Here is a 24542-nt window from a genome sequence, read left to right as displayed (position 1 = left end):
ATCCCTCGTCATTGGTGCAACCACGCGCAGCGGCGGGCCCCATTGGAGGATTCCGACATCACGGCCAGCGGCGCTTCTGGTTGGACATTTGGTTACTCAAAGGATCCACCCGGTGCCCATAAAAAAAAAAAAAAGCCCTGCGGTGCGTCGCCAGCAGAAGACCTGTGTATAAGTGAAGCCTCTCGTGGGTTCGAGCCCCTTCGCAGTCGACGCGCCCGGTGTCCTTGGCAGCGGCGAGTTTCGTGGCGCCCATCGTAACCTCTTCTACGGCGCGTCTTCGCAACAATGGTTGGCAGCTGCGGGATCGGCCGGCGTCAGCGACATCGACGCGGTGAGTGCCTGATGTTTTCCCCTCAGTTCACCAGACTACTCTAGCACAGGTTATAGTAGTTTAGAGTAGGGCTGTGTGAAGCATTAGAATGAGCTGTGATCATTTCAAGCCAAGTCGAAGCGCTTTGAAACCAAAGTTAATGCGGAGGGTGTAAACACGGCAGTGTTAAAAATTGCCTTCGCGTCTTGCTAGTAGACTTATAGTGGCTACGGCAAGTAGATTGCAAGTAGGGTCGTGCGAAACGAAAGCAAGCTATCCTTGAGAGCATGAAGGAGTGTCGGCTGAGGAAGTCGATGAGGCCTGGGTGGATATCAAAGCACGGCGCGAGGAGGCTGAAATGCGAGAAGTAGAAGTTCGCGAACGTGAAGAAGCGGAAAGGCGCGAACGTCGCGAGCGTGAGGAGGCCGAGAGACAGGAGTACCTCGAGTTGAAACAAATAGAATTGGCAATCCTACAGTGCTCGCAGGCGCCTAGCGTAGCTTCTCTGACAGTTCAGGTCAGCGGTTATAGAATTCGGGACCAACTGCCACCGTTCGTAGTAATCGAGGACATGGTGAAGTATCTTGTCAAGTTTGAACACGTCTGTGAGCGAAATGCTTTGGAGCGGTCTCTTTGGGCGCAGAACCTGTTAGCTATTCTTCCCGGCGAAGTGTCCGACGCGATAACTTGCTTGTCGAGGGAAGCGTTTGAGAGCTATGACGAGGTTAAGGAAGTGCTCTTGAGACGTTATAAGTTGTCACCTGAGGCTTTCAGGCAAAGATTCCGGTATGCTGAAAAGGGGAATAAGTCACACGTTGACTTCGCGTTTCGTCCTAAAGCCGATTTAATTGAATGGCTCAAGGGCGAAGGTGTTTACGACGATCGCGATAAAGTGGTAGAATGCATTGCATTGAAGCAATCCTACCGCTGCATCGAAGAGGATGTCAAGCTTTGGCTGCAGGACAAACTTGAAGTACAGCTAAACAAGGCAGCAGAGTTAGCTGAGGAGTATTATACTCGCCGAAAGTTGTATAGCAAGGCAGTGCGCGTTGAAAAGGATTAAAGGAAAGAGGGCTTTTCAAAGAAACGGAAACCCGCTCCGCACCGTAATTTCAAGAAGGACCCGCCTCTTACGAAGTACACTGTAGGGGAAGGGCAAACGGATCCGGAGAAATCGAGTGAGGTTCCTAAACAACGCACTGATACCACACGGGCGTTTGAATCACGGAAGCCGCTAATCTGCTACAACTGGAAAAAGGGAAGGGCACATCGCGATAAACTGTAAGCAAAAGTTTGCTTTCGCAACAATCCGGGAATCGGAAAAGAACATGCGGCTGTTAGAGCCGTATCTCCAAGAATGATTAGTGTGAATGGGAAAACGTGTCGAGCACTTCGAGACTCAGCAGCAACCATTGACGTTGTCCATCCTTCGTTGGTGTCTCCGGATGACTTTACAGGAGAATGCGCGTGGATCAGACAAGTCGCCGAGGAGCAGAATGCTTGCTTACCAATCGCTACGGTTGTCATTGAAGGCCCGTTCGGTAAGCTTCGCACCGAAGCGGCTGGGTCTGTCGCGCTTCCCGATCGTTTTCCTTATCTATTTTCTAATAACTCGGAGCAGCTTCTCAAAGAGCAGGGTAAATCGTTCTTCCCCAACTTAGCGTACATGGCCCTCACGCGAGCGCAAGCGCGGAAGCTTTCGCAGGAGCTTGATCTTGTTCAATGTGGTGAAGCACGAAGTGCAAAAGCTGCTGATCTGTGTGACCTTGGCGGCGAGTCGAAGGAACCTCAGACAGGAAATTCTCCGCGTGAGTCATTTGAGCAGTCACTCGAGCGGCCCGTCGCCGAAGCGACTGGCGCGGTCTGTGTCGGCGGAGGAGACGACATGGCGCCATTGAGTCAGACCGAGAGGGGTGCAACGCTCTCGCCTGTGGCGGAAAGTTGGAGTGAGCTGTCGAGGGTTGATCGAGAAACGCACATTCGAGAGCATCGTGAGGGCCTCTCGATTAAAGCGCTTATGTAAAGCGTAAGCTTGGGGAAAAAATTAATGTTTCCTTTTTTTGAGAAAGCAGGGCTCCTGTATCGGAGCTACACAAATGCGCAAGGTCGCAAGTATGAGCAGCTCTTGGTGCCACAAAAGTATCGTCGCCAACTATTGGAACTGGCACATGAAAACGCGTGGGCAGGGCATCTCGGCATAAAAAAGACCAAGACTAGAGGTTCCCTTTAGTTTTATTGGCCGAAATGCTGGAAGGATATCGAAGACGTCGAAGATGAGTTATACTCATCCCCTAACGTGTAACTCGTCCCCTGACGAAGGGAGGACCCCTTCCAAAACTGTTGGAAAATATATTTATCCTTGTTGACAACGCTATATATATATATATATATATATATATATATATATATATATATATTAATATATATATATATATATATATATATATATATATAAAACCAAAAAAATAACCAGCCGTCGGCTGGTTATTTTTCATCCACTTTTATTTCTGCTTATTTACATTCCATTGGTTCTAATAACTTCCCCTGTACATTCCTTAGCATTACTGTCTGTTAGATTTCTTTAATATTGCGTTAAAACACGGAAAAACGAGCCCTTAGGTATACACTTCTTTCCCATATATATATATATATATATATATATATATATATATATATATATATATATATATATATATATATATATATATATATATATATATATATATATATATATATATATATATATATATATATATATATATATATATATATATATATATATATATAAAACCAAAAAAATAACCAGCCGTCGGCTGGTTATTTTTCATCCACTTTTATTTCTGCTTATTTACATTCCATTGGTTCTAATAACTTCCCCTGTACATTCCTTAGCATTACTGTCTGTTAGATTTCTTTAATATTGCGTTAAAACACGGAAAAACGAGCCCTTAGGTATACACTTCTTTCCCATATATATATATATATATATATATATATATATATATATATATATATATATATATATATATATATATATATATATATATATATATATATGTGTGTGTGTGTGTGTGTGTGTGTGTGTGTGTGTGTGTGTGTGTGTGTGTGTGTGTGTGTGTGTGTGTGTGTGTGTGTGTGTGTGTGTGTGTGTGCGTAGAGAGAGAGAGAGAGAGAGAAAGAGACGCACTCCGGATCACGCACGAACGCATACTCAAAAAGCGCGCGCCGTTTCACGGGCAGCAGAGGTTTTCTCTGACGTCCACCAGATGACCCTACGGACAGCGCGCGCAATCGTACAAAGGAGAGAAGAGAAGAGAAAAAAAAAACGCTCTTGGCGACGTTCCGGCCAGGGCTCGCTGGGGCCTGCGATACGCCACAGCCGTGACCTTTCAAAACTGCGCAAACATGGGCGCTACTCCACTCGAAAGCAAGTTCCAACAGATGTATTTCTGGAGCTACGATCGCATCACAAGGCCTAACAGGCTAACCGAAGAAATGTCGTCTGCAAGCCGAAATGTCGTCTGTTGAATGTAGTGGCCGCGGCTGTGGCGTTCGCCCGCTTCGTCCAAGGGTTGTTTTTCCTATTTCGCCGCCATCTCCGCAACGTCGCGGCGGATCTCGTGAGTAAAACTTTCCCTCTATTCGTTTCTAAATCTAGTCTGGTACGCGACAGGGCGCCGTGTTTTAGCCGAAACGTTAGCGCCGCTCAAGAAGCCGTGCAACGCCTGTGTCGCATTGTACGTAACGACCCGGCATGCCGCTTTGCTCCTCCGGCCTTTATCTCTCGAGTGGCTTATCGCACCCCCGTTCTTCTTGAGACAGTCAGGTCCGAAATAACGGAACACAAGAGCACCTAAATATGGGCCGGCGGTGGCGCCCACACTGTTTATTTGGTTTAGGCATAGCGAGCGAGATCGGAAACGTCCAGCTGATTCGCTCTTTCGTTTCTCTCTTTTTACTTTCTCCCTGTGTTCTCGCGCTCTCTCGTTCAGCGGGATTTCAAGAGAAGGGAGCTTCAATGAGTCTTTTGAGCTTAATGAAGGCATATTCGATGCGGTTTTGTCAGTGCCGATTCGTGCCCAAGTCGATGCGATCGAACAGATATTTTCGTTCCCAGTATAACTGCCGCATCAGGCGCATGTCGAAGCCTCTAGGGGGCGGAGAGTTTGATGCTCTTGTGTCGTCTGCAACGTCTTGCGTCAGCGCGTCGTCTGCTAGCGATAGGTTTTTCTCAAAGGTTGAATGTCCGTGTTACGACTTGGCGGTACTGAATCGTAATTAAATTTAAATATGTCGTTTCGACTAATAGCTCGCGTTTCTCAATATCGGCTGTGCGGTCGCGCTTGAGGTCGTTTCGCAGAAAAAAACCAGATTTTGCACTTTCGTCTCTGAACGCAGTGCACAAGTTTTGCGAAGTCTTTTTTTTTTTTGTTTTCACTTTGATAAAAGCCCACTGTTCGCTTAATGAGTATGGAGGGGCGAGAAAGTAATGCAGCTATCGAGGAGTTTTTATTTCTTTATGATGAACAGAACCTTGAGTGACAATCGATTGGAACGGCATACATGATCCAGTGACCGAGAACAGCTGGAACAAATCGCGACTGCTTTCGAAGTCCTGTTCCACAGAAACATATTCGTCCATGGCGGCAAGAAGAAAATAAAAAACAAACAACAACAAAACAATAACTGTTTACGCGCGGTGTCACGTGACCCGCCATTAGCGTCAGAGGCAGCCTCGGGCAACGCCTCCTGCCTCGAGTTCGAACCGATATCTTCGCAATCTACATATATCAATTTTTTTTAGAATGCGGCGCGCATTCGGTCGCATCGTTTTCCGAATCCGGCTTATGGTCATCTCGGAGGCCATATAATATTTCGCATGACTACGAATCAGGTTCCGTGCATTGCAAAATACGAGCGACGTCACGTGCTGACGTCAACACGCGTCAGAGTAAAGTCATTGGCTCGGCGATTTTGATTTGTAGGGTTTAACGTCCCAAAACCACCATATGATTATGAGAGACGCCGTAGTGGAGGGCTCCGGAAATTTCGACCACCTGGGGTTCTTTAACGTGCGCCCAAATCTGAGCCCACGGGCCTACAACATTTCCGCCTCCATCGGAAATGCAGCTGCCGCAGCCGGGATTTGAACCCGCGACATGCGGGTCAGCAGACGAGTACCTTAGCTACTAGACCACCGCGGCGGGGTGGCTCGGCGATTTTGAATGCTTGACTGTGACTCCATCAGTAGTATCATCTTTAATATTAATATAATAATATTATTATTATTTTCAGTAATTAAGTCGGGCTGAAAAACTGGTGCTTCTAATTATCGTCCGATTTCTCTACTGTATGCCACATTGAAGATCTTTGAGCTGGCTCTTCACAACATATCGTATGTTAGCATGAATAATTCGTTGATAACTAATCAACACGGGTTTCACCCTGGGCAGGTGGATGTTATTTCCTCGATTTTAAGTCGGGACAGGTTTACGTTATTTTCCTCGACATTAAGAAGGCTTTTCGATCTTGTATGTCATTCAAAACTAATTTTAAAATTTCAGGCTCTAGCCTTGCCATATTTCATAGTTTCTTGGGATGTTTAAGTGACGGAGTACAATTTGTGAGTATCGTTGGCCATTGCTCGCGGCAGTTACCAGAGACATTGGGTGTACCCAAGGAAGTGTCCTTGGTCCCTTTTTGTTTTCTATATACATAAATGATATTGTTAATGAAATTAGTGAACCAATTTCTATTTGGCTTTTTGCTAATGATTGTGTGCTATTTAATGAAGTCAAATGTTCCGAGGATCATGTACTCCTGAATTTTAACTTGCGAAAAATTCATAAATGATGTGAGTGATGGGACATGGTTTTTAATGCCCAGAAAACAGTTTTCATGGAAATAACAAAACAAAGCCACTGCTTTTACTTATCCACACTCGCTTGAATCCATTCCACTAGTTGAAATTACAAACTACAAATATCTAGGGATAACTATAACAAATACGTTAGAATGAAATTCACATATATGGAACATTTGTGCATCCTACTTCCGAAAATTCTGTCTTCTCAGACATAAGTTAGAATATGCTCCAGCTGAGGCAAAACGCTCAGCATATTTATCACTTATTAGACCGAAGCTTGAATATGCCACTATTGTGTGGTATCCGCACACGAAAAAAAAAAAAAACATCGATGCACTTGAAAGGATTCAGCGGAAAGCTATATGGTTGATCTATTCAAAGTATCGGAAGACTGACTCCCCAATCACCTCGACGAGTCAACACGTTATTCAGGCATTTCAACTTGGACGGAAGGTACATGGATTAAAGTTCATTTTTCAGCTGAAACACAGAAAACTAGCATAAAAACCAGAATATTACATATGACCCCTTTCAACTCGAAAAACTAGACACCATCATGCTGAATACCTAACTACTATATAACCCCATTCAACAGGAAAACTAATGCTTTCAAATTTTCATTTTTTTTCCCACGCACGATATATGAATGGAACGCGCTCGAATAGAGCAAATGGCTAAATAGAACGTAGTAGGATCCTCGTTTTTGATTTCGTCGTTTGTTTGTATACTTTGTTATGTATAGCCAATCCTTTTTTTTTTCCTGTGGTATACTGAGAACTGTGGTATGATTTTTCTGCACTTACTTTATTGGTTATAGGCGTAGAGCACCCTGTTGTAGTTGTTTCTACATATCAGTCGTTTTACTGTTGTTTTTTTTTCATCTTTTTTTCTTGCTATTACAGTGGTTACAGTGTACATTTTAATTATTTTATTGTTTCAATGCATGACATTCATTATTATTATTACCTACGTATGTATTCACTCCTGCTTGAGCCCTGAATGGGCCTGCAGTATTTTATAAATAAATATAAAATAAATATTACATCCAATAAAGTGACCACTTACTGTCATATGAAACACTTTGAGGTCAAGTCATGTTGACTATCTAGAGGTGGCACCTGTCCAGTTTTAGACCAGCCCGGCTGGTTTTTTAGATATCAGGCCTGTTGCTGGTCTGCACTGATAGCCCTCCCCCCCACCCCCTTTTTTTTGTCATAATATTGCAATTGTGTTTTCCAGGTCATTTTATAGGCATCAGTTTGACAACTACGATAGTAAATTTTTGTCAGTCACCAAACCTTTTACTCTATTATTCAACCACATTTTAAGATCCCTTCAAGTGTAGCAATGATTGGAATGTAGCATATTATTGCATGTGTGCATGTGTATGAATATCCGATATTATTGTGACAAATGTGCCGTATACACCTTAACATTTGTTTGTCTGTAATGCCACTGCCATGTTGGATTCAGATGCAAAGAATAGAGCTTTTTGGGTGAACCACCGCAGTTCCTTTTCAGTGCCGCAAATTCATAGCTATAAACCAAGTGCCATTCCAATCATCAATATTTTTATGCCAGCAATTAGGCTAGTTGGTTGGCTCTGTTTTCTGTTCTTGTTTGTAGATCAGATTCGTTTGGCTCAAAGAAAGCACTGTTACTATAAATGTCACTGCATGCAAAAGACTTGGCAGATATAGCACCTCTTTTTCAACATTAGTTTAATCTGCTGTTAGCTCACTCCCCCACACCTCCTTCCTTGTTAAAGTGCTAAGTTTTTTTGTTTGTTTTTTAAGAAGGCGGCAACCCTATGACTACACAGAAGGTTCAATTCATCCTATGCACAGCGCATTTCGGCCTGTTTTGCCCACTACTCCAAAGATCAAGAAGTGGCAAAAACAAATTACATTCACATATGTGGACATTGGCCCTCGAGGGGGGCCATACAAAAGCTGGCTTAACGTTCTTGAAGACGTATTCACAAAAGCGTGTTGTCTTAATTCTGCACTGCATGCTATTACGTCAGCTACATTGTTCGGTATGTTGAAGCATGCATGCATGTCCCCATATTTATTCTGTCATCAAGTTTTAAACAATACTGTGTGTAACATCCTAATAGGAATTCTCCTTTGAACAAGAAAACGATAAGGGTAGCAGAACTCTTTTAGGGGTGAAGCTCCTTACGCCGTGGGGCGTAGGTCCTGTGTTGTCTTAGTCGTCGTATTAGCCAGTTACATTGCACTGCATGTCAATAAAAACGGTGTCACAGCCCATCCGCGAAGTGAATGATGATGATTGGGGCGAAGCGTCGGTCAGTTCATCCGTGCTTCCGTCCGTCCGTGCATCCATCCATTTGTGCATCTGTCTGTCTGGGCGTTCACTTCACCCCACTCATCATCGTTCACCTCGTGGATATGCTGTGATATTTTTTTTTGTTAAACCATTTGTCACATCCTCCTACTCTCTTTCAGGTGAATTATGGACTTGTCGAACAGCTATAAACCATTGCAACAAGACATGGGCATTGAAATTAAGCAGGAACCAGTATCACCACCGAGCTCAGACATAGAAGAGGAGGAATGTACGTATGGACGCTTCTACCAATAGTGAAACGTGCACATTGAAGGGGAATGAAGTACGGCCGGGTACACTGACGCAAACTAACACAGGGCATAGCACTGCTATTCTGAGTAAACAGAAAAGCTTCTCACCACCTTTCAAAATATGCATTTCCAAGCTTTATTACAAATTAAAGAGAAATCTAATGCCACAAGTTGCATTGTCATAAGTTTGTCATAATTAGCATAGAAAACTGAGGTTGAAGTTTCATTCTTAAATTTCGTGCCATAATCTCCGTGCGTTACGTAACAAATTTGCAAAATGCATTTTTCGTATTTTCACGACATTGGCTCAATGAAATTTTCTGTAACTTTATATGCTAGGTCTACAGCACCTACAGGTGACAATGTATTTTATTTTTATCCTGTAGAAGCTGTGCAGGACCCACTAAAATTTACCTTGTCGCAGTTGGTGCGGAAATCTCACGGTGGCGTCTCTGCCCGCATTTTCTTTTTGCGTGTTTTCTCGCTGACCAAGTATTGTGTGGCGGTAAGAGTGGTGTTTTTGGGATTGGGAAAGCGTACTTTACTAATATGCGAAAAATTGATTTTGCTTGGTGTCCTATAAGTACCATATAGCATCGCTTATGTGTATTTGAAGCAGCATTCTAGAAACTGCATCACAGTCCTTCTGCTTTTAGGGGCGAAGCTCCTTAAGGCGTGGGCTGTGCGTCCCCTGTATGTAACAACCTCTCGTTTAGTTCTTGCAGTGTTCACTAGATGGCGGTACGTGTAGCTGTTGATGAAAAGATGCAAGATGTTGTAAACTAGACGGCAGTACTTGTAGTTGATGATGAAAGATGCGAGATGTTATAAAATAGGAATGATGTCACATATGGCGCATGTGGAAGACAATCGTTCGATTTAGTGCAGCGACGTACGCTAGGGGGAACGTTGTGATAAAATCGAGTGGGCGAAATGTACGGAGGATTCATGGTTTACCAGGTTTACCTCCGGAGCTTCGCCCACTCATCATCATTAACTTCGCGGATGTTGCGGCACTTTTTTTTCATCTGATCCCTCGACTCCCACGAATATGCAACCTTCTCTCCTTAGCTGTGAAGCTGCATTTGACTGTCTTGTTCTTTGCCATTTCACAGATGTGACGTCAGACGTGTACAGGAGCCCACATTTCGCACATCTTACTATAAAGGTAAACGGTTACACCTTCTTTTATCTCGTAGTCATTAGCCTAGCCTGAAATTCGTCATCTAAAGTTCTTTACTTTGCCTTATCTGCTCAGACATATTTTCTCATCTTTCGTGGTTAATTAGTGACTGCATATGTACACAGCAGAAAAGAGCTCAGTGGGGTTACTGTGTAGTGTTACCTGGATGACCATATAAATCTGCGTCTATTGCCTTCAGGTACATGTTATGACGGACTCTGTGCACATGTGTGAAATCTGCAAAATATAATTTCAAGGCAGTAGACGGTGTTACATTACAGGAAAGGAATGAGGTAAAATGTTGTTTTGTGCAAGTTACAGTGAAAAATACAGTCCAGTCCTTTTATAGGAGACGCTGATGCAAGAGATGAATGGGTATAAAAGACGCCAGCATGCCTACACTGAAATAAGTGTCTATGAGAAAATGTATATGTCGTACCTTTGTTATAGTAGACACATCATTTTAAAGGCAAGAATTGCTATACGGTGCATGTCTCTTACAAAGGGGTTCAACTGTAATCAAATTCAGCATGTAATTAAGTTTTCTTTATTTGCAGTTAGTCATGTTTCATTTTTTGCATTAAGAAAAAGAGTCAAATCACGGGCTTAGATTGCATGCACAATTTATTTTTGGTTGTATTCATTTCGAGCAAAGTAAACAAGTTTTCGTCGAGCAACCTGTCAAGTACTGCAGTGCCATCACTAAGCGATTGGCTCCAGTCAGCTTAGCACAATAACATCAAGTCAAGACTGTGCAATGGTTCAATTTACCTTAAGGGGGCACACTGGTCTTAGACATTTTTTGGTTATTTCTTCAGTGATCTTAATCAAACTTCACAGGATTATGCAGTTTCCTCTGCTGATTTGAAATGTTTAATTAGTTTTCCTGTAGTTCATCTTATTCCTGAGATAACTTAAGTTCACCCCTTATTGTTTAAGGCCACCATAGAAAAAGAAGTGCTTAATTAAAAGTGATATTGAAGACATGCCAACATAGGCTAATGACTATAGATTGAAAGTATGCAAAAGTTTTTTGTTTTTAGGCCTTTTTTGGTTTTTTTACAGCAAAATGAACTATCCATTTTCAGAAGCAGTTGAAATTGTGTTACAATTTTGATGAGTAAATAATTAAAAAGGTTTGTTCTCTGAATTCTGCTCCCATACTTGCATTCTACACACATACAGGTTGCCATTGCAAAAAGAATTATTGTTCTACCTGCCCTGGCTGTAGAGATATTGAGGCCTCAAAGTTGAACAGTCGTAAATTTACTTTTTTGAGAAAAATGAAAAAGCTGAAAACACACAGCTTCTTCAAAAGGCAACAATCATGGTGCGCATGTTTTCAATCCTCATAAAGGGGCTCATAAATTCGTATCGGTGCTCAATAACACAGGTGCCCGCAAATTATAAAGAAGCCTCGAAGTCGGTTCCCCCCCCCTTTTTTTTTTTTTTGAAGGTTCTGCATATTAACAGCACCAAGAATCTGGACGGTTAGAATGACGCTACAAAAAAATTACCACTTCCTAGTGTGTGAAAATTTGCAGAGAAATGGTAAAATACTTGTAGAAACCAAATCTTTTTTGTCACTTTTTGGTTCCAGTCTGCCCCCTTAAGTGCAGAGCACCTTGCTTTTTCATCATGGATATTGGCCCAAACAACTGGCAAGAGCAAGTCGTGTTCACACATGTGGACATTACACTTCAAGGAAATACAATCGCTGACAACGCTATAAATCGGCAAAAGCTTCACACGTGATACCACCACTGGTGGTGCGGCCATAATACCGCCATATCGATAGACCAGCATTCCGAACAAGCTTCGGCTAGATTCAGTCGGCAGTGCAACCCTCACTCGCTCCATCCAGAGCAGTGATGTCACCAGGCCTTCGGAAGAGATCCCGAAATACTGTACCAGCCTTATCTCACAAGGTGGGGTGAGACTTCCCCTCTGGTCAAAAAACTAAGTTTCAGAATTCTGTAATCAGCTCATGGAAAATTTCTTTACCTTTCCGAAAATATCTTTCACTTGGGCATTCGGGTTTCGAAAATAATTTTTGGCTCTTTTTTTTTCAGCATACTAACAGGAAAGGCATGTGTACATTACATAATTTAAGCATTATTCTAAAGACAAAACATTTTGTGTACTTTTCGATTTTGTGTACTTTTCTCATGGGAACTATCGGGCACAATCACTCAAAGATTCTCAAATGTGTTGATTTGTGCGATTTATATGACTGGAACTGGAATCGGTAGCCACCTAAATGGATTTGTATTTTTTTAGCACAAAAAGTCATTCATGAGTAGCGATTTTCATCCATCGACAAATGTAAAATTGAGGTAATAAATTCAGTTCTTGTTTAGTACCATGTCTGTAAAGTGGTACTATCAGTTCCATGTCTTTGAAGTGTTACTATCTCCATTTGTGCAAAATTGCAATGCTCTGCATGTAGCAAATCTCAACAAAAACTACATATTGCGAGCATATTAGAAAAATAAAAAAAAAACAAGAATAAGGAACACTGAACACAATTTGAAACTGATTTTGAGCAAATAATTAACACTTTATATTATTTGAAACTAATTTTGAGCTCCAATTCAACCTGCGTCTACCTTTAAGATGCCTTGCAAATTTTATAGCCATAGCTCTCATTAAGTTTTATTTTATTTCTTTAAAGCAGGGGGTGTTACATAAGGCGTGGATATATATACAAATTGTACAACCACATATGTTAATTGCGCGGCAGGTGATAGGTTATACTTTGCAGGAATGAAGTCGGGCAGGTAGGAGATAGAAGAATAAGAGGAAGAAGTTTGGAGTACCTAAGGGGCCCGGGCTGCCATATGCTGTCAAACGCTGTCATTGTATGCTGTTGTAGCTTCGTGTAGCGAAGTGAAAACCGCAAACAACTTAGCCGCGTGTAGAATATTGAGCCGAGGAAAACTCTTCTTCGTCTTATTCTTTGATCTTCTCGATAATGATGAGTGCGAAGAACTTAATGGGAGATCTATCCTATGCTGTTCTCGCTTGACGTGACGAAGGTAAAGTGTTGCTTAAAAATAGAAAAAAAAAAGAATGCGAGAAATAGAAAGCGAGAGAAGGAAAGAAAGGTAGTTCAGAGCATAGGCGTAGAGTTATCATATCCCGGAGGGTGCGGGGCACCTGTCTTGCTCTTTCACATTCTCTCTCTCTCTCTCCGTGTGTGTGCATGTGTGCGTGCGTGTGTGTGTGAGTGTGTGTGTGTGTGTAAATGTCATCCTGTGACTTCATTCTCAATGCGACCAAAGCGGCGCACTTCTTACTTGTCAGTGCCCTATTATCCGAATTTCAAAAGCCTAAAAGGAAAAAAGAGCAGGCATAAATAGTCTCTTGTTGAATAGCTGCCAGGCAGCATGGTTAACAGTCTGTTACCAATGAATGAGAGTCTAAGCCAAGTTCTTTAAAGATATCCTACGGACCAGCACTGCAGCCCGGAGGGGGCCCGAGCCCTCCAGCCCCCCGTACTCTCTGGCTATGGTTGAGAAAGAGAAGCATTGATGAATGAACAGAGACTTCTTAATCTTGTGTTGAACAATCTGCTGTGAGGTTTTGAACGATAATTGATAAGCTGTTCCCCCTAAATGCGGCCTACCTCTGTACACTATTCACTAGTTGAAGAATGAATTTTTTAAATAAGTGAGTGAATTAATGATTGAGTGAATTAACAAGTGAATTAATAAGCGAGTGATTGAATAATAAGCGAGTGAGTGATTTCTTGCAGTAACTGCCTCGGGTAGCTGCAAATATGGCTGATAAAGGTGATAGTGGCTACATCGTAAGTGCTCAAGTCGAATTACATTGATATGACCTTAACTGTGGACACTAGAAACAAAAATGCAGTCGAAAATACACTGACGTATGAGACAGTTGGGTATAAGGGACACCAGTGTGGCTGTACTGAAACAGGGGTTCATAGGGAAATGCATGCGTGGTACCCTGCTTGTACGAGACACCTCTCAAGAGGGACAGGAATCGCCGCCCAGTGCATTTGCTCGTTTCACTTTGCGGATACTTCACATGCATCATCGGTTACTGACTTGACGACTGCTTTTGCAACGAGTCCTCGTACAGTTGTTCTTAAAAGGTCCCCCCAACGCTTTCTCGGGTAATCGTCATACGGCTTCACTGAAAGAGCCTATTGCCTCGTGAATCAACTGCCGCAAAAAAAAAAAAAAAAAAAAATTTAGAATCCGTAATGCACAAGTGGAGTTACAAGTATGTGTCACACACTTCAGGTGCTTTTTATGTCCTTTTGTACCAGTGTGCTGAAAGCTACGCAGTAAAAGGGATGACACTCCCTTCCCTTTATGCAGGGAGTGGGGCAATAAGATGCATTCCTTTGTCAGTTAGCAGTGACCACATCAACTATGCATGATGCAGCTTGCGATGCTCATGTCAGCCAGTGGTCGTGCACTTGGAGCCTATGGCATGGTCAGTTGGGCTTGTGGCATCGTTTTCGAAGAGAAGAGGGAACGGTTTCATGCAGACTCTGATTTCAGGCCATGTGCAGTGCTATAATGTTTGGTTTGCAAGTTCTTTGGTGCATCGAGTACCGATTGGCAGCATTTTCTGACCATGCCTTTTAAAAAAGTGTGGCAGGGCCTCGTTAATATGAATATACCTGCCCCAATGCCATTAATTTGGTAACGTCACCATTACCCAGTGCCGTATAATTAATTGGTGTAAGTAATGGTACAGTGATTACACAACTCTTTTTTAATACGCATGCAGAAGGAGGAACCCACGTCATCACCAGAAGCTTCACCAAGCAGATCACCAGCCTTCAAAGATCGAGATGCTGGTGACCATGCAGCAGAGGCTGCCCTCCCAACACCGAAAGAGAGCACATCACCACCACCACTACGAGGTACTGTACTTCTTTACGAGACGTACATGCGCAGATACCTTTTCTGCCAGAAGCCTCTTTTCACTTTGTCAACATGCGACTGTTCCCGGGAACACCTCATGCCGCGTGCCAAGGCCTTGTGTCTTTTAGGTTGCATCAAATACCGCTGCGCTTTGAACTGCTTTGAGCCAGTACTGAAGAAAAATTAAACAAGCCGCAAACGAGCTAATGGTATCGTGGTCTGTGCTCAAACGCCACATTTACTTGTGCTACAGTCTTCATGATATACGAGCGCTTTTGAGTATTGCTTCTTAACTGCCGTGTTTTGCATTACTACAGTAAACATGCAGTTGGACATGGTTATAACAACTTAGAGCTCAGTTTTAGATCTCACGGTTCTAAAAGTTAGTTCGCTACATCTTGTAACTCTATATGCTCAATCTCGCCTCAACTCAGAACTTTTGTAAAGCCTTCAATATAACTGAATTTGTTATCCAGGCAGGCATAGAAAGCCAGAAAGTAATTAATTTGCAGAAAATGAAACAGCACGCAGATATCAATAATTTTTATGTGTGGTATTCTGTAATGTGTTCCGGAGCATCACCCAGAATAGCCTTCTCCATGCACCAGATTGCAAGGGCCTGCCATGGCAACAAAATTTCGCTTTACCGCTTCGTTCGTTACAATCGAGCAGAGGTACGGGGATCGATACTCCACACCTGCACCAAAGATTCTACTTGGAATAAAGTATATGCGAAAACATATTAGCGAGCAAATGCGTACAACGCTGCTGCAGTCCACGCGAATTACACTCAGCACTTCGTCGTCGTCATTCTCAGGTGTATGCTCAGCCCGTGACAATATAATTACACTAAAGCAATGTTGACAATTATTACAGGGTGGTAATTGTATAACTCCTTTTGTCAGCAGCCTACAGATCACATCTAAGGGGTGATGTGTGCGCCATAGGGGCTGTTAGTGTTGTAATCGTAGGTCTATGGCACTGCAACCACCAAGAGCTTCGTACGTGCCGTCATCTGAAAGTATATTCCGAAAAGGTATGCATTTCAGGTTGCAATGTTATCACGTCCCCATTTCCAAGAGTGGTGTTAAAAGCAGCATCGTTATTTTTGTCTTTAGCTAAACAGCTATTTTTGTGAGCTATGCCAGAAACTTCCCTATTCTAAATAAAACGTTTCTGGGATGCTCTTCTATACCTAGCACTTCCTGATATGAGGATTTCTTGTGCTTTCAAAAACGTCACTGCATTAGGAATGTCGGCACAGTGCAAATCTAGCATAGAGTCCAACCTCGACATAACGAATATGTATGTAATCAAGGATCCATTATAAAAAGTAATTTAGAAAACAGCCATCCAAACCACACAGTGTTGCAAATTAACATCTATAAGAAATTTTAATATATAGTAAAACTGCTTTCATGTCAGCTATGACATTGTTGCAACGTGGCTTCACTGCATCCACCACAGGATTCGTCCACAAGCAGAAGAGGCAGAGTGACATTTGATCTCACAGTAACCTCAACGAAAACAAACAGATAATGACACCTAGGGAAGTATAGCGGACATCAATTGTACTGTTTTAAGTGTATAGTACCAATTACAATATAAATGTGAAGACGCTAAGGTGGGCAAAAAGACAACCTGCCGCCAGCAGGGACTTAACTTGCAACTTTTAGGGCATGTGGATGATGCTTTATTAATTGAGCTACAGAAACGGTTACCGTTGTTGCACCAGGTGGCAGAGCCAGGTCAGGAACAAACGCAACACTGAGGATACTTCTGGCTCAAATTGAACTAGGACACATAACAAAAAAGAACTAGATGGGTGCCGAACTTCCAGCTAATCCTATTCCACAGTGGAAAGAAGATTTTATGGCACAAGCAAACCACGTGATAATATGCACGCACATGACGGTTTTTCTTAACAATCAAACAACCGCAAGGAGCTGAAAAAAACCAATCTCATAATCTTGAAGAGGTAATGAAGCCATGCTGATGCAGGTGTCGCCCTCTGCCTTATGTAATATGCCTCTATTACTTCTCTCTATCTTCTTTTTCTCTGCCTATAAACTCTGCTTCAGTAGCATCCGCACACCTTGCAGTGCGTTGCCATCAAGCTTGCCGAAACCATTTCTTACATTGAAACCGTGTTGTCTGGCACCGTCTTTGATACACTGCCTGGTTTCACTTTATTTCCTTCCCACAACTCAATGGAATGCGTGAATGCATGTCAGCACTGCTTTCAATATCACTTCTCTTTTTCCTTTCAACTTCCGTCTTTGAACGGAACTTCGTCATCAAGCAAAACTGCGAAAGGTTGGTGGACTTCAGCCTCTTCAGCTGGAAGAGATGTCGGGGGCATTGTCAGGAATACGAGAATGGCATCGTTTGGTACTGCAGTTGGCGGGCCTGTTGCTTTCGGGGTCAATGACGTACTTGAACATCCTCCTTGAGCACCTCCAAAATTGTCAGGTGTTTGCGTACAAGTCGCTGCCTGTACGTGTAAAATATGTGGCTAACTCAAGAGCCGACTCGTACTGGAAAACTCGAACAGACATTTATTAGCGTCCATGTGAGCCCAGAACATAAAGCTGTCTTTCTTTTCTCTTCCTTGGAATAGCTCACACGCTCCCTGGTGTGCTGGCGCAAAGTTCGTCTTTTCTTCTCTCAGGCTGAACGCGGGAAATTCAACATATCTTTAATGAAAGTGTCTTTTTCTATCGTTTTCTCTCGCTTGGCGTGTGCTGCCATACTCAGTAAGTGTGTGAAACTTTTTTCATAGGCCAGTGTCTCGCCATTACTTTTTAAATAACTTTTTTGCTACAGTAGTGCGCTAGGTATCGCTTGTGCGTCTGCTCAAGCCCACTCTGGGCAGCTAGTTCTGTTTTTGTCCTTCGGGTGGTACTGCTTATTGCGCCCGCACAACTGATGGCTGTCTGGTTTTTCACCTCTCAAAAGATGACCACTTGTTATTCTCTCGTTTATTGCTCGCCAAGGTCCAATTACATCTGTTTCCGTGCGGGTGCTCAATTACATAAATGATGCCGCCTTTGTGGTTTTCTGTTTTAGGAACTCTCAAAAAACTTATCGCCTCTCATTGGCAAAAATACGAAGGATTGCTATAGGTTTTCCCCTCGTTTTGCTTTTCAGACGGCCCCACAACCACGCAGTTTTCTGCAATGCACTCATCCATGCGGTTTGCTTACACTACGAAAGTGCGCACCATTTGCTCTGCTGCAAGTGAGTCGAGCAGCGATTCCTCCCATGCGGACTCTTACCCAACTGTTCAGTCACATGATTCGGATGTCAGCCCTTCAGAGGAGGATTTACTATCGAGTTCAGGTTCAGACGATGAAGGAGCAACACCTCAAAAGCGTGCACGGCGAGAAGATTCTGACTGGATCAAGGGTGACTACTCTCCGTCCGTGTTTCCCTTTGATGCCATTAATTCAGGGCTAGTGGATTCCTTAACACTGCCACCACACACGAGAGAAGTGGAGTACTTCAAGCTTTTTTTTGACGAAGAGCTCGTCTCGGAGATTGTAGCGGCAACGAACGAGTACGCCAATAAAGTTGGCAAGCCTGGCCCGCTCCAAAGGTCACGCCCACGCTTGTGGCAGGATACAAATGTTTCAGAACTTTACTGCTTTCTAGCAGTCGTATTCTTGATGGGCCTGGTCCAGAAAAATACCATCAGAGACTACTGGTCCACGGATACCATGTTAGAAACTCCTTTCTTCCACTCAATCTTTTCAGTCAAACGCTTTTGCCTACTCCTGCGGGTGCTGCATTTCAGTTCCCTCACTAATGCAAAGGACCGCCTAAGAAGCATCAGACCGACCATGGAAAAAATAGAAGAAAGATTTGCCGCCTTTTTTGTACCTTTTAAAAACCTCAGCATCAACGAATCTTTGATGGCTTGGAGAGGACGACATTCTTCTCGACAATGTATTCCTTCTAAGAGGCATCGATCTGGAGTGAAGATGTTTGTGCTTCGCGACATTCAAACAGGCTACATCTTGAGATTCATTGTCTATGCTGGAGCAACTACAGCTGTGACCGTTATGAAGAAGCTGGGATTCACAGGCTCGATTACCGTAGAGCTGCTAAGAGCCTTCCTGGACAAGGGGCATTCCCTTTTCGTGGGTGACTGGTGCACAAGTCCGGCGCTGTTCAAGTTTCTCCTCGGTAGGCAGACAAATGCTTGTGGGGTGGTGCGTGCAAACAGAAAGGGACTTCCACAATTTGCAAAGCTGCACCGAGGCAAAGTGGATAGCTACCACTCAAACGCCATGTTGGCCCTGAAATGGCGTGACAGACAAGACGTCCACATACTGTCCACAATGCACGGCACGGAGCTTGCTGAAGCTATAAAGGTGGATAAGAGAACGGTTGAGACGCCGAGATGCGTTCTGGAATACAATCAAAAAATGGCACTAGTCGACAAAATCGACACGCAGCCAAACTTCTCAGAAAGCATCAGAAAAACGATGAGGTGGAACAAGGCAGTTTTTTTCCACATGGTGGACTTGTCGCTGCACAACGCTTTTATTCTCTTCCGCGAAAATACCGCATCAAGAACAACGTTTGTAGACTTCAAGAGGCAGGTGGTGAGCCAACTAATCGAGGAGCATCACACGGAGAAGAGCAAGAGGCGAAGGCCGACTGGGGACAATCCTCTGAGGCTGACAGGGCGACACTTTGCAGAGCAGTTGCGACCCTCCAGTGGTCAGGGAATCGGCACCCACAGAAGTTGCCATGTCTGTGCCAACACCACTCGGGGACCGAAACGTCGCAGAGAAACGCGCTACATGTGTGTCAAGTGCAACAAGTCTCTCTGTTTAGAGCCATGCTTCAAGGAGTATCACACTCTGAAGAATTACTAGAGTGAGAGCGAGAACATATTTCGCCTCAAAAGTACTGTGGTGTGCTCATTATTGTTTGCAAACTATCTTTATTTGGACTTGTCATTTGTATTTATGTCGTACAAGTGTTTTCTTTACCGATTTTGCTAGCTGTTGCTCATGAATAAACCACTTGTATGTAACAACACAAACGACTTTTTTGTCACTTTATGGTCAGCTTAAAAACTAGAATTTTTAAGGCTTTCTTTATCGAGAGATTCGTCCAATGAATTTAAGTCTGCAACGAAAAAATCTACCCTGGGTGGCAGCATCGGGAAAAAGTTCAAAAGCTCTAGGGCAAGTTGCACACCCACATCGGGTCTCTGAATTGGAATCTGAAAGGCTGCGAATGACTCTGAGATGGAGTTGGCACACAAGTATCCTAGCATGAATGAACTTGTTAATTAGGCATTACTTCAAAAGGAGACTTGCTGCACAGCAGGGAATACCTTGGTGGCCTTACTGTACTCTAGTTTTGGCCCAAAATCATTCACCATCGAGTGCTTGGGAAAGCCTTCTTTAATAATGCGGACTGCCTGCTCTGCAAGGGCACTGGACTGTGGCTGGCACACAGCTCTGCGTAAATGCATTATGTTGTTGTCTGTCGTGAACTGTCGGGCAAACTGCCAACTCGCAAATGCTTTGCCTCAAAGGCGAAGCAATGAACGCGATAGCAACAAATTGGAAGGTCACGCGCAGAAAGGCAAGCAGATCGAAATGTGCCCCGCGTTTCTCATGGACAAAGAACGCACAAAGCCTACTCACAGGTACAGATTAACGCGAATAGGCATCTCAATTGTTACTTCGCTGTGTGAAAAGCGCGCCCTTTTCGCAAATGGAGGCTGTGCAACGATTGGAGTGATTTTTTTGCATCGGGTAACTACAACAGAATCGTTCCAACGAAACTCAAAAGCTAGCCAAGACGTACGATTCTCTCCATAGCAAGATAAGGGCGCAAAATCGACCGTACACCCCTTTTTTTTCTATGCGGACCAAAGTATGCGTGAGAGATGAGAGCCGCCGCGTGCTCATTGCGCCATCTTGCTGATAATGCTGAAAACACGATAGTTCCCCCCCCTCTCCCCCCGAGATGCCCGCCAACAGCGGTAAGTGGTAGATATGAATAGCTTGCCGTTTGAACGTTGAAGGAGGTACCTCTCGGTGACTCAGTCGTTAACGCCTCGCATTCACGACGTGGAGGTCCCACATTCGATTTCGTGCACTGGAGTCTTTTTTCTAGGATTTTTTTCTTTCTTGCATTTTCATATATATAGATACGTATACATATACAATGCGTGACATCGACGCTGACGGCCACTGCGGCGGTGAAATCCAGCCGAGAGTGTCCATATAATTGCTATTGCAATAATAAGGCCGTTATCTCGCAAAATCGTTTGCGGCAAGCCAAAACAAGTAAAGCATTTGCGAAGCCGCATGATTGCGGATTCGCTGGTTGCCAACATGACCGGGAGTGGCTAGATCCAGCGTTTGCAAGTCTATGGCTACCAGGAGCACACACCCCTCGATCGGCCTGACATAACCAATGTGAACTTGGGAACACTTTGTATCTTTTCGGCCAACTGAAAAGCACATGGCGATGTGGCAGTGTTGGTTACACTTGTGTGTGTGGAATGCATGAACGTACAAGATTTTCGAACTCACCATTTAAACATGGCCATCAGAAGAGCGTCCGAGTCTGTCTTCTCGTCGTAGATGCTCCCTGGTGTGACTGATGTAGCTCAGCCAACATGGGTCCTCGCAAATTCTGGGATATGATAATGCTGTGACCCCCGGTAAAGTAGGCCATCTGCGCTCTACTGCTCTGTGTCCTGCAAAAATAAGGTGGAATATTACTGACGTGGTAGAAGGGGTTTACTCGATCCATCAAAGAGGCTCTGCAATGCAAATTAAGCATGTTGTTTTCACCGCTTCTTCAACTGAGGAATGCGCAGGTGTCGTTGCACAAGTGGTGACGCCAGAAGCGAAGCTGTTTTAACTCTATTTTTACAGAGAAACCACGCTGCTTTCAGACCAGAGTGATACACAGTGGCTATTTTTGCGATTGGAAGTGGCGCTTTGCTACATGAGAATGACAACATACGCCGTTCATTTTGATTGGCTCGACGTGACAAGTCACACGTAGTATGCATATGGTCCCATATGCCCACACTATACTTGGTTGCTCAGATACAAAAGGATGCCTTTTTTTTTTAAATATGGAAAAGTGAAAACGATTCCAAAACGGTGTTAGAAGCATTGCACAATAACCACCACAAGGCAAGTCACCTTAACCGCTCTGTGAGAGGCATGCAGTGATTGGAAACGGCCCTTGATGTGAATGGAATGACAGGGGAAAGTTTTTTTCTCGTTGTCTGCTGGGGTTTTGCAGTTTGAAGGTTAGTAACTTCCATTATCAGGTGCCGATTTCGATCATTCGTTTCGCACTCATCTCGGTATTTGGCCCAACACGAACTCCAACGCTGCAGAATGCAGACGAAAAAGCGTCACAGGGCGCCTTTAAGTTTAAAGTTACAAACAAAACAGAGATTTCTGTGTTTACATTACGGCTCTGTCTGTAACATACACCGTATTTGCTTGTGTACAACCTGTGGCCTTGATTAGGATTCACAGAAAATTTTCTAAAGATAATTCCTGCGTATCACGGCGTAGCCAATTTTTTCGCAAAGCTTTGAAGCATTGCCATAAATCCACGTTTGCACAGCCGTTCATTTTTTTCAGTATTGTATTCATTTTTTCAGTCTCACTCTCGCCTCATATTGTGGCAAGAGTGAGACGCAATAGGAAGGGGAGGACTGCGTGTGCTGCAAGGGCAAGGGCAGAGGATGTCAAGCGGTGGATCTCGGAGAAACAGGCCAAGATAGGATGATCGCGAGTCGCAGCGGAGTGTAAAGTTGTGTATCTGTGTCAGCGTTCAAGGGTATGCACCTTCACGGTGGCAAACATTTATCATGCTCCCGAAGAAGAAGTGCCCGAAGCGAGCGTCGGCGAGAGTTCACGTGAGAATGGGCTTGTCATCGCCGAGCCAACCGCGTTGTTCGTGCGAGGGAGTCCAAAGCTGAGTGCTAGCGGATTGAAGGCTTGAAAAACATATTTTGTTGCATCAGGGATCGTTATATCGAGGTTTGAGTGTAGACTAATGAAGGATGGGCATGAGCTTCACTGTTTCAAAAATGTTTGCGGAGTAGAGCTGGCTGGATCTTTCTTTTTACACTGTGCGATTTTAGAGAGGGAAAGGGGGGAGGGGTGATCACATTCAAGTCAACTTGAAATCGTGTAAATATTGTAATTTTATAGTAAATCTTTTATTTATTTATTTATGTATAATAGTACTCACAGTGCCAGAGGGCATTACAGCAGGGGGAAGAATGCAATATTTCAATACAGATGATAAGGCTTCGACATCACAGTAAACGTAATTCACTGTCGACTTAAGTAGGGATACAAGGGATACGCACAATATAGAGCAATTTTCATTTCCTCTACTCAAACACCATGAAATTCCGAGCAAACGCGTCTCCTTCAGTGAAGCGTAATGCAACAATATTCGGATCAAAACTGAACACGGCGGTGGAATAGTGGCTAAAAATAACGAATGCACATTCATGCTTCTAATCTAGTGCTCTGATAAATATGCATTCACTCACTGTTTTCATTTGCACTCATCAGTCGAATTAAAGCAGTGAATGAAAACGTGAAAATGGTCAAAGGGGGAGAAGGGGGCGCATAAATATTTGAAAACTCCAGAAGAAGGAAGGGGGACGCTTGCTCGGGATTTTGCGGTAAAATAAAGTTGTTGCTCGCTTTATAAGAATTTCCTCTTTTTCTTTTTCTATTTCTCAGACAGTACATCTTCTGCAAGCTTCTTTTCAAAATATGGCACCCCTGACGTGTGTTGGTCCATGTGCGGTCGCACACGCTCCATTCATTTCTCCAACACTGAAATGTACCCTGAACGATCTAAATGTCTCTCTCTCACTCACAGTTTTTATGCGTATGTTTTTCCAAACGGCTTAGCGCTAGTGTCGTTAGTGTAGTTAGTGTCGTCTGCTCGATGCGCTGACCACGGCCGCAGGGACACGAACGCATGCGAAATGCCGGCACATTAGCCTCGCATCTCGTTGAAATTTATGGGGAAAAAAATGAAAAAAAAAAAGAATGCCCACATTCTCTTATTGTGTCTCATTATTTATTAAGAGATTCATTAATCTCTTCAAGCATCAAGTACATAAACTACGCATGTTGTGTTAAATAATTTTTGCCGTGTCACGTGCCACTGTTGGCAATGTCAGAGCATAGTCGTAGAGAGCGAAGGTCACTGCATCGCCGTGTGCATAGGGCCATTCATATGCGCACGTCATGCCCTCATTCTCTGGGCGCGCACCGGCTGAAGGGAGGGGGAGCAGTGCTCATCTTGAAATTCGACCCATTTCCGCAGCGCGTACCGTTGCAAATTTTGGCAGACGTGATCATGAATGCCCCATCTACACATTGCGCTTGTCAGCTCAAAATCGTCAAACCTGGTGAGTGGCCCTTTAAATGAACTTGTAAAATGCAAAATACAACATGGATGGCAAACAAGCACACATGAAGAGCGATGTTAATTGCTCTCTCCGCAAATATGAGTCCATAGACTTGTGTAAGCACGCTAGCAGCTAAAAGTCGTTATACTACTATGACTGAAAATATTGATGTTCGTATGAATCAACGTCGCCAGCTGCTATAATTAGCCTCTGTCTGTGTGATCATTGGGC

At 43.6% G+C, this 24542-nt stretch overlaps 1 protein-coding gene across 3 annotated transcripts in view; it reads left to right on the top strand.

Annotated features, from left to right (window-relative positions):
* The first annotated feature begins 3620 nt into the window (after positions 1-3620).
* Positions 3621-24542, top strand: part of LOC119185007 (piggyBac transposable element-derived protein 4) — a 42154-nt gene continuing 21232 nt past the window's right edge. For 2 of the 3 annotated variants that reach the window (XM_075875307.1, XM_075875306.1), the window contains exons 1-4: positions 3621-3930; positions 8648-8757; positions 9895-9947; positions 14730-14865. In XM_075875307.1, the coding sequence (XP_075731422.1) occupies positions 8655-8757; positions 9895-9947; positions 14730-14865 (292 nt within the window). In that variant the 5' untranslated portion in view covers positions 3621-3930; positions 8648-8654. Of the gene's footprint in view, positions 3931-8647; positions 8758-9894; positions 9948-14729; positions 14866-18016; positions 19923-24542 lie in introns of those variants that run through there. The other variant, XM_075875305.1, reaches the window with a different exon arrangement.

Source organism: Rhipicephalus microplus, chromosome 10, assembly GCF_043290135.1.
Source record: "Rhipicephalus microplus isolate Deutch F79 chromosome 10, USDA_Rmic, whole genome shotgun sequence".
NCBI lineage: Eukaryota > Metazoa > Arthropoda > Arachnida > Ixodida > Ixodidae > Rhipicephalus > Rhipicephalus microplus.
Note: the sequence above shows the minus strand (reverse complement) of the source record. Positions and strands in the feature narration are given on the sequence as shown.